We start from the raw sequence: 13,001 nt of genomic DNA, 5'->3' as shown, positions 1-13,001 counted from the left end.
CCAACATCTGGGTTTTTCAAAGCCAGGGGAGGGGGGCTCCTTAACGGCTACCCAGAGTCTTTTCTGGTCAAATCACAGGACATTCTTCCAGTGAGTGAGCCCCAAGCAAAATGCTAACCTCAGAGTATATATACACTTCTTCAGGGTCAGAGGGCTTCACAACCATGTGACTCAAATCCATGTGACCTAAGCTTTCCTGTGACTTAAGCAGGTCATCAAAGACTCTTGATTCAATCAGACTCTTGATTGAAACAAAAGCAAGACTCAAAGGCACTAGGTTGCCTAAGTGCTGAAAAGCACTAAAGACAACGAAAAGTCCCACTTTACTTGCCATTATAGCATTTAATGCTCCAACCAAAGCTATCAACTCTCTGTTGAATGTGTTCTACTCTCTCCTATCTTACAGCCTTTGACCAGACTCATCCTTATACCTAGGATATCTTTATTCATCTTCTTTATTTGTAATTCCTATGCATCCTATAAAGTTCGGCTTAAAACAGTTTCTTCTCTAGAATCCTTTACCTGATTCCCCTGGTTAGTTATGGCCTTCCGCTTCAGATTGCACTTGTTTTGTAATATTCTGAAACATTCATCTTGTAATGTGTATTTTAGTTATCTGTGCGGATGTTATATTCTTCCCTCCCCTATTTGATGGTAACATTGTTGGAACTATGTCTCATTCAAACATAGTACCGTCCCCAGCTTCTGCATGCAATACATACTTAATCAACATTTGTAGCACTAAACTACATTACATTGTTGTATTATAATATGAAGTGTGCCTGTTTGCTTAATTTCCTCATCAACTTATCCTACAGGCTGACTAGTGAATTCTACTGATTTTCTGAAGCATGTTCAGGCTAATGCTGGTGGGAACAGCATAGGAGGGAACCAACTCAGCAGAGATATAAACAGCATGATCACATCTCAGATTTTCATGGTGCTGAAGTATCCCTCTTTACTGGAGAGAGCAGTGCTTCACTCTTGCTGGGGGCATTCTAGCTACTTAGATGACAATCATTAGTCAGCTCGGGCTGTGCTCTGATATCGACAGGGTGCAATGTCCTACATCGTGACTTCTGCCTGTTTGCAATGGGTTGAGCCTTGTGGTGGCCACTTGAATGTTTTGCCCTTGGTAAGGTCTCTGCCAGATTTGCCTTTGCCGATGCCTTTCAGAGCATGTGCCATCACTCACAGAACTTTATGAAAGTATGTTGGGAGAAAAATATTATATCATTCCAAGGTATTGTTATACCTAACCATATTCATAGCAGAATGAAAGGAATATTTTTCTCCTTTCTCCTATTTCTCTTTGCTTTGCACCAACACTAACAACCCTAGAGGTGAGCTCTCATAAGATCCCACTGTATTGAAATGCTATGTATAGCCTTGGGATGGATTTGTTCATTCACTCACACAAATATTTGTTGACTGTCTTATATGTAAGGCAATGTGGGGTATACAAAGATGAATGACACAGTCTGCCCTCAGAATGGTTATCATTTAGTATGAGACATAAGCCATACATAGAATAAGCATAATGCAAGGTGGTAGGTAATAAGAACCATTAAATAGAAACAAAGTAGAAGAGTTAAGGGAAAAAGATGAGTTGGATGCTTTTGGACTGGAGTGTTCAGGTAGCTCTGTACACCAAGGTAGTTGGAAATGTGGCACTGAACGTTAGGCTGGAGATATAAATCTTTTTTTTGTTTGTTTTTTTTGGAGGGGGGAAGGCAGGGCGATTGGGGTTAAGTGACTTGCCCAAGGTCACACAGCTAGTGTGTCAAGTGTCTGAGGCCACATTTGGACTCAGGTCCTTCTCCTCCAGGGCCAGTGCTCTACTCACTGTACCACCTAGCTGCCCCAGGAGATACAAATCTTAAAGTGATCTGTATACAGGTAATAATTGAAGCCATCAGAGTATATAAAATTGAAGAGAGAGAATGTGGAGAGAGAAGAGGTTTGAGGGCAGACCTTGAGGTATCTTAGTATGTAGTCAGAGAAAGCATAGTAGTCATGGAAGGATACAGAGAGGAAATAGGAAGGTAGTAGAACCATGATCATGCAGTGTTATGAAACAATAATTTATAACAATTTGGGAAGGGTAAGTTTGAATTGAAAAGCCTGAATTATGGAATATTTTAAAAATAAACACAGTTTTGTTATTTCTAAGTATGCATAGGGTATAATGTTATACTTTCATGTAGAGCTAGGAATCATCTCTAATTGTTTATATTCGACACAAATTGTTTATATTCAATAATTTGTTAGCTAATTGAAGGAATGTTAAAATAAGTTGTTTCCCTAATTAGCTTAAATGCTCCTCCCTCTTACTGGTAACTTTCTTTATATGATCAGTCTGCTTAACCAACTCTTTTATTTTTTTTTTGCATGTATCTCTGTAGTGAAAAAGCAAATTTCAGCAGAGTCTTCTGAATGCCCACCATTTTACTGCAGTTGTTGATTGGAAAAAAACCAGGAGCTCCTTGCTGAAAGCTTCTCCCCCCCAAAAGAAGACTCACCTATTTAGGAAGATGCTGCTGACATCATCGTGTGTAATAGGAGGCTTTTTTGAGCTGGCAGCCATCCTCAGGGGACGGAGGAAGTTATTGACTAAGATGTGCAGTTGCTGGACATATTCAGCTTCTGCCTCAAGCATGCTAAATACCACTTGGTTTCTTTTCCGCATGCTGTCAGCATGAGGTGACCGGATATAGTCCTGAATAATTGTCTTCCATTTTCTCCGGCACAGCCAGCCCCGCAAAAAGCTTTGCACCTGTGAAAAAGAGGATTTTATTTTTTCCCTCCTCCATTATGTATATGGAAAGATGGCACCATATTTTGTTCACTCAACAAACAATGAGTGCCAAATACATGTAGGCATTCTGCTGGGTGCTGAGAATTTAAAGAAAAAGATGAAAAAAATGACAGTCTCCACTCTTAAGGAACTTATAATCTAATAAGGGAGATACAATATATACACAGATAAATATGATAAATTGTGACAAATCTGATAAGTCTGATAGATTGTGATGGGGCAAAGGAAAAATCTAGACTGAGGTAGAAGATACCATTTTCAGACAAGGGAATCAGAGAAGGCATCGTGGAGGAAGAGGACACCAGAGCTAGGCCTTCCTTGACCAAAAAGGCTTTCATCAGGTGGAGTTAAGAAGTGAGTAGGCAGTAGACATGGAAATGCAGAATAAGATTGAGGATAGCCCATTCTGGCTGCAACAAGAAGTATTTGAAAGGGAGTAGTGAAAAATAGGGTGAGAGTCTCAAAGACCCAGAAGGTTGTAATTAATATTCATCACAATGATGAGGAGTTATCCAATTAGAAAAGAAAAGGCAGATTGCCTTAATCTCATCCTTGGGACTCCTCAGATGAAATTGAGTACATGCATATCTTGAACTTCTGCCTACTGATTCTACGGGGAAATGAGCAGGAATATTTAACTCTGATGTCTGTCGTCTGAATCCTTTTTGCTGGCTAATTTTAGCAAGAACCAGGGAAAGAATTAATTCATATACAGGAACATTTGAAGACTGTCTCCTCCCAGCCCCCACCCATCCCTGTTTTCATATGTTTCAGTAGCATAGCAGAAAGAGCCCTGAACTAAGTCAGGAAAGCTGGATTTTAGGCTCAGCTCTGCCACTCAGTGCTGGGCCTGGAGTCAGGAAGACTTCTCTTCCTCAGTTCAAATTTGACCTCAGATACTTAATAGCTGTGTGACCTTGGTCAAGTCATTTAATCTTAATTTGCCTCAGTTCTTCATCTGTAAAATGAGTTGGAGAGGGAAATGGCAAAGCACTCCAGTATCTCTGCCAAGAAAACCCCAGATAGGGTCAGGAAGAGTCGGACGTAACTGAAAAAGGACTGAACAGCAACTAATTCTTTGAGCAGTCTCAGGCAAGTCATTCTACCTTTCTCTGGACTTAGATTCCTCCTGTCTGTAAAATAAAAGCATCGTACGGATGTTACTGAGGTTCCTTCCAGTTCTATTATAGGGACAAGTACGTACAATAACTCTGTCCCAAAGGAGGATATTTTTCTCAGTGTGGAAAGGACCTTCACAAAGCAGTTCAGGAAAAGTCCTATAATCATAAGATCAAAGATTTGGAGCCAGAAAGGACCTCAGAGACCATGTAGTCCAACCCCTTCATTTCATAGATAAGGAAACTGAGTCCCAGAGAAGTTAAACGATTTGCTTAAGATAGGACAGGTGGTAAAATTGTCAGAGGGGAGATTTGAACACAGGTTCTCTGACCTTAAACCTAGGGAGGGTTGGTTCTTTCCACTGTTCCATACTACTGTCTTCACTCTAAATAGCTGTGGGCTCATCACTGGTGCTCTTCCTTACTCTACACATTACAAAGAAGAAAAAAAAGCCAGGAGACGGCTGGAAAAAATTCCATCAGTCATTGGGTAAATAAATACCCTATTATTTTGAGGATTTCCTGACTGTTCTTTTCTGAGTCTATAATACATAAGTGTCACAACAACTTAATCAGAATGAAATGTGGTTTGTATTTAAGAAGCTAGGTGTTTGATCCTGGATTAGTCAATTAAATGGGATTCTTGATCTGTGAAATGGGGCCATTAATATTTGTACTATTTACTTGTGAGGAAAGCGCTTTATAAACTGAACACCCAAATCCAGACTGAAGGAGTATGGGCTCGGGGTATAGAATAAGACATACATTTTTGGACACGTCAGATGTTTTATTTGATGTGCTTATTTGTCATGAAGTGTGTATTTTTTTAAATTGGGTAGAGGTGAAGAAAAGTGTTAAAAATAAATGAATTAATTAAAAAATGCAAGGTATGATTGGGCTTCTATGATTTTATGGTTCTTGAAAACATAGCCAACTGTTAGGAACCAAAGGGGGCATTGAAAGAGATGATGGTGAATGGCTTTTTGTTTTTAGGGGAGAGGTGGGTCTTTGGAAATGTAATAAGGTATTGGGGATGAGAGGACTCTAGAGATTACTAGAAATGCTAGGTGGTTTATTTAGGGACAGTAAGATATCAAACATGTTAAAAATAAAGAAAAATTGCATAAACCTTCTTAATTTTCTTGATGTCACTGTCTTCATCATTGGGTGTGACAGTTTGGATTGATTGAATTCGGTCATTGTCCTTGAGCAAGGAGGCAATCTACAAAGACAAAACAAAACAGAACAGAAAATCAGTGATTGATAAGGATATAAGTATAGTATTCAGAGAAGTTGCCTGGATCAGTACCCCAGATTTTCAGGCCTGTGAAAATTTTCTTTCAAGTCTCCAATATTTTTACCTGGCCTTCCTAACATTTTATCTGGTCACTGTAAAAACACATCTGATAGTATTGTGTGTCAGTTGCCCAGAAAGTCCATGGTGATATAATGATGTGATGGAAAGGTGCAATTGGTCATGGGAATCAGGGGATCCAGCTTCTCATCAGGTTAATTTTCACAAGTCATTTAAGGCACTCAGAGGCAGGCAGATGGTGCAGTTGATAGAGAGCTAGACAAGTAGTTTGGAAGACTCGACTTCTAGTCTGACCTCAGAAACTACTAGCTGGATGACCCTGGCAAATCACTTAGCCTCTGCCTGGCTCAGTTTCTTTATCTGTAAAATGGGGATAATAATAGTACCTACTTCACGGAGTAGTGATTCTCAAATGAGATAACAAATATAAAATGCTTTGCAATCCTTAAAGCATTATATAAACACTAGATATCATTATTATTATTACTACTAATAATAATCTCTTAATTTCCATACATTTTAAAACATGAGCATTAGATCTAGATAAATTCACTTTCAGTTTTAAGGATTATGGATTTAGGACTGGAAAGGATCTTAGGGATCGTTTATTCCAAGGGCTTTTAACCCAGGGTTCACAGACTCCTGAAGGACTTGTGAAGAGATTTCAGGGAGTCTATGAACTTGGATCAGAAAAAGGGTTACATCTATAATTTCATTAGCATTTGGTTTCCTTTGTAATCCTATGTATTTTATTTTAAGCATTTAAAAATGTAACTGTGAGAAGGTGCCCATGGGCTATTACCAGACTGCCAAAGGGGCCAGTGATGCACAAAAAGTGAAGACCACTGATCTAGCCTAACTCCCCTCATTTTAGGAAATTGAGGACTTGTTGGAAAAGTGGCTTGCCCGATGTCACAAAGCTAAGTGGCATATTCAGGACTAGAATGCAAATTCTTAGGCTTGCAAAAGGAACTTACTGCAATGTTTTCCCCAGGATATCGTGATTCTAAAGAAACAATACAAGCACAGGGAATCAGGGTTTGAAATATCAATAATATGTTTAATTCCCTGAATTTTCTCTGGCTCTGAGTCAATTGGCTAAGCATAGCCAGTCAAGTAAACATCTGGAAGACAAAATAAGGAACCATGCCTAGGTTTATATCACATAGAGAACCAAAGCTATTTTTGGATATTCTGAATTCTGGGTAAAGAGTATTCAAAGAGCACATGTGTCAGAGAGTCAGTCCATTAGTTCCACACTCAGATGAAAGATTTTTGGGGACAAGCTCTCTCCCAGTTTGGTGATTGATATGCTATATAAAATCAACGAGAACTGAGGCGGTTCTTCTTTCTGGATGTTTCTATTCAAACGCTTTAGGGAAATTTAATTCAATAAGTGTTTATTGGTAATATCATTCATAAATTTAAGAAACGTATTAAAGGTATGTGTGCTAAGTGGTAGGAGACACAAAGATACAGTCTTGTTCTCAAGCAACTTAAAAATATCTATAGGGGATAAGAGACCTGTATATAAATGACAATCACACCTAATAGGAATAGAGACTAGCCTTGTGGTTTCATTGATATAGGGGGTTACTAGATTAGGGATTTCTACTAATGCAGGTCTATACCTTTTCTGTAACTTAGAGTCTTTGAGAGTTACAATATTGAGAAATTAAGTGACTTGCCCAAGGTCTCATAGCTTATATGTCAGATCTGGGGCTTGAGCCCATGTCTTCCTGGCTTCAAAGAAAGGGTGAGCTGGAGTCAGAGCATATAGGCTTAACTTTGGAAATCAGCAAATGCTACAGATCAGGGCTTGAATTAATGTTTTGTTGATTGTTTAGGCTAGACTTGAGAAAATGGTAGAGATAATGTTAATAATATAGATTAAACTTAAAAGTTTATCCTGTCAATATCACTCCCCCCTCCCACTTCCCAAAGTCTGCTATTAAACATTCACTAGCACACCACTATTTCAGTGCCAGTTCTCTATCTTCTATATCTGTGCTGTGGTAGTCACTATTATTATGTGAAATAGGAAATGATAAATTCATCATTCATGCAAAGAAGGTAATATGAGAATTTTGAGAAGGGAGATATTTCCAGTTATGGTAGAATCAAGGAAGGCTTCATGGTGAACCTTGAAAAATGGTTAAGATTTTAATAGGCAGAGATGGAGAGAGAAGGTAGAAGGAAGGCCTTCCAGATTAAAGGAAAAGTGTGAATAATTTGATTCAAGTGAACAAAAATTTTAAAATAACTGCTGTGTGCGAGGCATTGTGCTAAGCTCCTACCCTAAAGAAACTTATATTCTACATTTCACAGCCAACAGCATGGGAGCAGAAGAGTTACTAAGTACCTTGTACAGGGTGTCCCTAAAGTCCAGACACTTAGGCAAAAATGCATATTTTGAAATATTTGGGATATTAACAGACCTTAGCCCCCTTGACTTCTTTTTCTGGGGTATGCTAAAGGAGAAGGTGTGCTCAATGAAAATCACAGATGCAACACACTTGATTGAATGCACAAAGAGTGAATGTGCTAAAATTGACAGCAACATGGAGTTATTGCATTGAGTTCAGTGAATCTTGTGAAGTTCATCAACCTTTGCATCACAAATGATGGAAATCATATTGAAGATGTTATTTGTTAATATTCCAATTAAATAAAATGTTGCTGAAAATTGCATTCATTTCATTTCTTGAAAATCTGCATTTTTGCTATGTGTCCAGACTTTAGGAACACCCTGTAGTATGCAGGATAAAAAATAATCATAAGTGCCTGCCCTCATGGAGCTCAAGTTACAAACTTGTTAGGAAGACAAAGCAAAAATACATGAAATAATTAAAAATAAAAATGTTAGCCATGACTAAGCGCCAGAATAGTGCCAGTGTTACAAACCCTAAGGACTCTATTTAAATGTATTAATTCTGGGCTGGAAGAGGGAAATGCAGATTTCTTTGTAGGCTATTGGGCAAATGGTATATTCTTGGTCTTTTTCTGGCAGTTATGAGTATTTGAATGTGCCATTGAATGCACTGCTTGTGCCTCAGGTGCAGGAGATGATAAAGGAATGAAAGAAAATAATCAAAGAAAGGAGACAAAAAGAGAATGATGAAGGAGAGGAAAAGAAAAAGCAAAGTCATGCAATATGAAGAGGTATGGTAGCATGCCATTTCCCCCCTCAATAATAACATTGATTTTTAAAAAATCAGACCTGGGGTTCCCTTTCCAAATGGAGCTCCCAATGAGGAAACTTTATCAATGCAGGTGGGCACCTGCTTTGTAACTTAGAGAGTTGTCTGAGAGCCAGACTCAATGGCAGAGGCAGGATTCCAGACTCCAGGGCTGGCTCTTCAACAATTACACAATACTGCCTCTCAGTAATAACAGTAGTTTTCGTTTATATTAAACACTTTAACATCGTTATCTCATCTGAACATTATGATAGCTCTGTGAGGTGGGTATTACAGGTGTTATTATCCCCTTCTTACAGATAAAGAAACTGAGGCTGGGCAGTGAACTGAATAATTGTGACCAAGGTCACACCAATAAAACAAAATAGAGAGGTGGCCTGGGAACCCCGGTCTTTTGTTTCCAATACCACCAGACTTTCAGTAACATAAGGTTAGGTGGCACCCACCAGTGGACTAGACTATCACACTCTTCCTCTGATATCTCAGCCACTTCTTCTGTTTGCAACAACAACAAACAACAACAACAAACCCTGTCCCCACCCTGGGTTGCATGATTCATGCCTGGGTCCTAGTTGTATCACTTTCACAGAGGTTCATTGGATAGATCTGTCTTCAAGTTAGGAACCACAAGGGAAAAAAAATCCAGCAGAACGCCTGCTGATACTATTGCAATACAGGGTTCTTTGTTTCTAAATATAGATGGTTAATTGGTGTCTGCAGCCATGACCCAGGGCACCAGAAGACCTCTCTCCCTTAGGAAGTCCCTGCTCTGCTTCTTCAAGTCCACTCCCAAAATGGAGTATGATTGAGCTCTTAGTTGATCAAATGGAGCACTTTAAAAGCTAAACTGACCCTCTTTCTTAGCTCCCTCAACTAATGATCTAAAATGACTCCTCAGTCCTGGGTGGAAGGTGGAATGGATCAAACTGAGACATATTAAGTAGAGGGGAATGCTTGGTTTTTTAAATACTCTTAGAAATTTGAACATCAGAATGAAATATTTGATCTTTACTATAAAGAGAGGGGCAGCTAGTGGTACAGTGGATAAAGTGCCAGTGGGAGTCAGGAAGACCTGAATTCAAATGTGGCCTCAGATACTTACTAGCCATGTGACCCTGGGCAAGTCATGTAACCTTGTTTGCCTCAGTTTCTTCATCTATAAAATAGGCTGGAGAAGGAAACGGCAAACCACTCTAGGATCTTTGCTAGGAAAACCCCAAATGGGGTCACAAGGAGTCAGACACAACTGAACAATGACTGAACTACAGCTACAAAGAAGAGAATAACAACAATCTGAGGACAACCAGGGTGGTAGGGACTTTAAAACCTAGCGTATGAGAATTAGTCGAAGAACAAAAGACTTGGGGGTGGGGTGGGAGTCGGAGGTCCTTGATAGCTGTTTTCAAATATATGAAAGACTGTTACTAAGAAGATCTAGATTTATTCAGATGATTCCAGAAGGCAGAATTAAGTACAATGGGTGGGATTTACAGTGAGGCAGATAAGTTGTTGTGTTTTGTCCTTCGTTTTTGAAGAGGACCATGGCATCAGGGAGATGGTGACATGACTTGCAGGTGATTTTGATTTGAGTGAGGCAGGGCTGTGCAAGGTCACCAGCCTCACTTTCTCCTCCAGAGCCATCTGGGTCCAGTGACCAGATATTCATCAGGATGACTGGAGATGACCCAGGATGCAATGGGAGACTCTGGCCCTTTTAGGCTAAGGCCTTTTCATGTACTCACTTAGAGTGAGGCAATGCCCATTCAGTGAATAGGCCTCTTTAAGAAGTGAGTCAAGGGATGTCCCCTTTAATTAGAAAAAGAAAAAAAAATCAAGCTGGGAGGGAAAGACCCTCAGGATTGCTGTTCCTAAGAGAAACAGTTATCATTGACATTCACTCTAAGCCAGGAGGGCCCAAGTGAGGCAGATAATGAGTCAATATAAAGGAAGAATTTTGGAGCTCCAAAAGAGGTAATGAGTTTCTCATCAACATGAGGGGATGGATGATCATTTGTAGGGAACCGCAAGTCAAGATGGTATTAAACTAGATGACCTCTGAGATCTTTTCCAACTTTGTGATTCTATAGGTTGGAAATATTACTGATCTCACTCTTCTACCTTTTACATGATAACTATTGGTTATTACTTCTGCTTATCTCCATTTTCTTAACAATTTTTAGAATTTGCAGGCTGCTTTCATTTTTACTTTTCTTCAGAAGGTAGGATTGGGATGAGAGAGAGGGGAGGAAAGAAGCACATGATATATTTAACACTTGCCTCCCTCCATGGAGATGGGCATTTTAGGACATGTACTCCACTGGGACTAGTGACAAAAAATGTAGTCAGGGTAGCCTTTTTGATAAATGCACAAGCAATGCAGTTAGAATCATATTCTTTATTTAAAGATCAGACTGGGTAAACAAGCTATGTTAATGCATCAAGAGGAATCAGGTATAGTGAAATCCCATTGGTATAAAGAGATGGTGTAGCATAATGAAAAGAGCTCTGGACCTAAAGTTGGGAGACCTGGATTCTAATGTGACCACCGTGTGGCTTTTGGCAAGTTAGTTGAACTTCTCTTCATCTGTAAAATGGGGTTGATAATATCTGCCCTGTGCCACACAGGGTTGTTTTTGAGGCTTAAATGATATGTGTATGGAACTTTATTTGTAAAGCAAGGTATAAATGTAAATTGTTATTATTGTGGCCAAGGGTTGTAGGGCAAGATTACTATCTTCCCTGTTGATTTACTGCTGATGCTTGAGGCTTTGAAATTGTTTTATTCCTTCTGAGACGTTTGGTAATTTCATCTTTTGTTCTCATACTTCCCTATTGCTCATTTTTCTGACTCCTTCCACTTTGATGGTAGGTCCCCAAAGGCTAGACTTCAAAGCTATCTCCTTCTTCTCCCACTTGGGGAATTCACTTTTTACTGGCCTCAGTCTCTGCCCCCAAGTAACTTCTAGGAGGAAAGAAATGAACCCAGTCGGATGCCAGTCCCTTTTACTTCAGGCATGGTGTAGCTCACACATACACTGGCATGCTTCCCAGTTGTTTCTGACTATTAGTCTTCTGGCTGAGCACTGTGGAAGGTGCTGCTGCCCCAGATAGGTCCTGCTTTCCGGTACCCCCTGCCTCAGCAAGAGCAATGAAGGGGTGGGTGGGCAGAGTTGACTTTTGCTGCTTGTTACTACAGAATAGTTGGGTGATGGCAGGGTCAGTGTTTGCTGACAGAAAGTGCAGCAGGAGTGAGGAAATTAATGAGTGGATCCCAGAGCTGTGGTTTGTGCTGTGCTGCCCTACTAGAATATAGGGGTTTTTGGGGGAAGGGAGTTCTGAGTGAGCATGTTAGGGATAAGGGATAATTACCCTTCTCTGCTATTAATTGATCAAGGTGTCATCTTGGTCAATTTCTTGACATCTTGGCCTTGCGGAGAAGCTGCAACTGCTTTATCTCTTGTGCATAATTCTTATTTGGGGAGATTTGTGAGTATGGGAGGGTTGGAGAAAATATCTAGGCCTCCATCTTGTTAGTTACATGTTCCCCATCACCTCTAACATGGTATATTGCTTTAGTCTCCTAAATGATCTTCCCACCTCTATTCTCAACTTTTTCCAATCCATCCTCCACCCAGGTACCCAAGTGCATTCCTAGAACACAGATTTGCTCATGTCATGCCCCTTGCCAAAAAGCTTCAATTCCCTCATAGGATAAAATGCCAACTCCTCTGTTTGGTTGTTTGGCATTTAAAGCCCTGGGCAACCTGGTTCCAACATATATTTTTACACAGATTTCACATTACTGTGTTCCAGCCAAACTGACCTACTTGCATTGCAATCTGTTTTCTGACTCTGTGATTTTGCACAAGCTGTATCTCATGCCTGGAATGTTCTCTTTCCACCTCTCATTGCTTTGTATGTCTTTTATATTTACTTATCTTTATACATATTTCCCTCTCAGTAGATGGCAAGCTCCTTGAGGACAAAGACTGCTTCATTTTTTTCTTTATGCTAGCACCAAGCACAGTGTTTGGCATACAGAAGGAATGTAATAAATGCTTATTGAACTGAATATAAATTTAGCAAAATGTGAGAGCAAAAAGGACCTTAGAACCCATCTAGTCTAACCTCTTGACTTAACAATTGAGGAAAAGACACTGCTTAATAAATGCTGGTTGAGTTTATTTGAATGGATTTGTTGTTCAGTTGCGTCCAACTGTTTGTTATCCTATTTGGGGTTTTCTTGGCAAAGATATAGGAGGGGTTTGCCATTTCCTTCTCCAGCTCATTTTACAGATGAGAAACTGAGGCAGATAGGGTTAAGTGGTTTGCCCAAGATCACACAACTAGTGACTGTCTCGAGGCCAGATTAGAACTTAGGTCTTCCTGACTCCAGGCCCACACTCTGTCCACTGTGCTACCTAACTGCCCATTTTTCTGACCCAAGGTCAGAAAGCAACTTAGTGAGACAATTACAATGAAATTATAAGTCTCCTGAAATTCATTCCAATATTCTTTTTAAACTACGCTTCCAGGAGGTGGTGATAACC

General features: G+C 39.8%; 1 protein-coding gene across 1 annotated transcript in view; it reads right to left on the bottom strand.

The window, feature by feature from the left end:
• Positions 1–13,001, bottom strand: part of RASGRF1 (Ras protein specific guanine nucleotide releasing factor 1) — a 215,955-nt gene that overhangs the window by 114,917 nt on the left and 88,037 nt on the right. Inside the window, exons 4-5 of the mRNA XM_036737004.1 lie at positions 5,066–5,158; positions 2,523–2,776 (exon numbers count right to left, since the gene is read on the bottom strand). Of these exons, the coding sequence (XP_036592899.1) occupies positions 2,523–2,776; positions 5,066–5,158 (347 nt within the window). The remainder of the gene's footprint in view (positions 1–2,522; positions 2,777–5,065; positions 5,159–13,001) is intronic.

Source organism: Trichosurus vulpecula, chromosome 8 (assembly GCF_011100635.1).
Source record: "Trichosurus vulpecula isolate mTriVul1 chromosome 8, mTriVul1.pri, whole genome shotgun sequence".
In the NCBI taxonomy this organism is placed as follows: domain Eukaryota; kingdom Metazoa; phylum Chordata; class Mammalia; order Diprotodontia; family Phalangeridae; genus Trichosurus; species Trichosurus vulpecula.
Note: the sequence above shows the minus strand (reverse complement) of the source record. Positions and strands in the feature narration are given on the sequence as shown.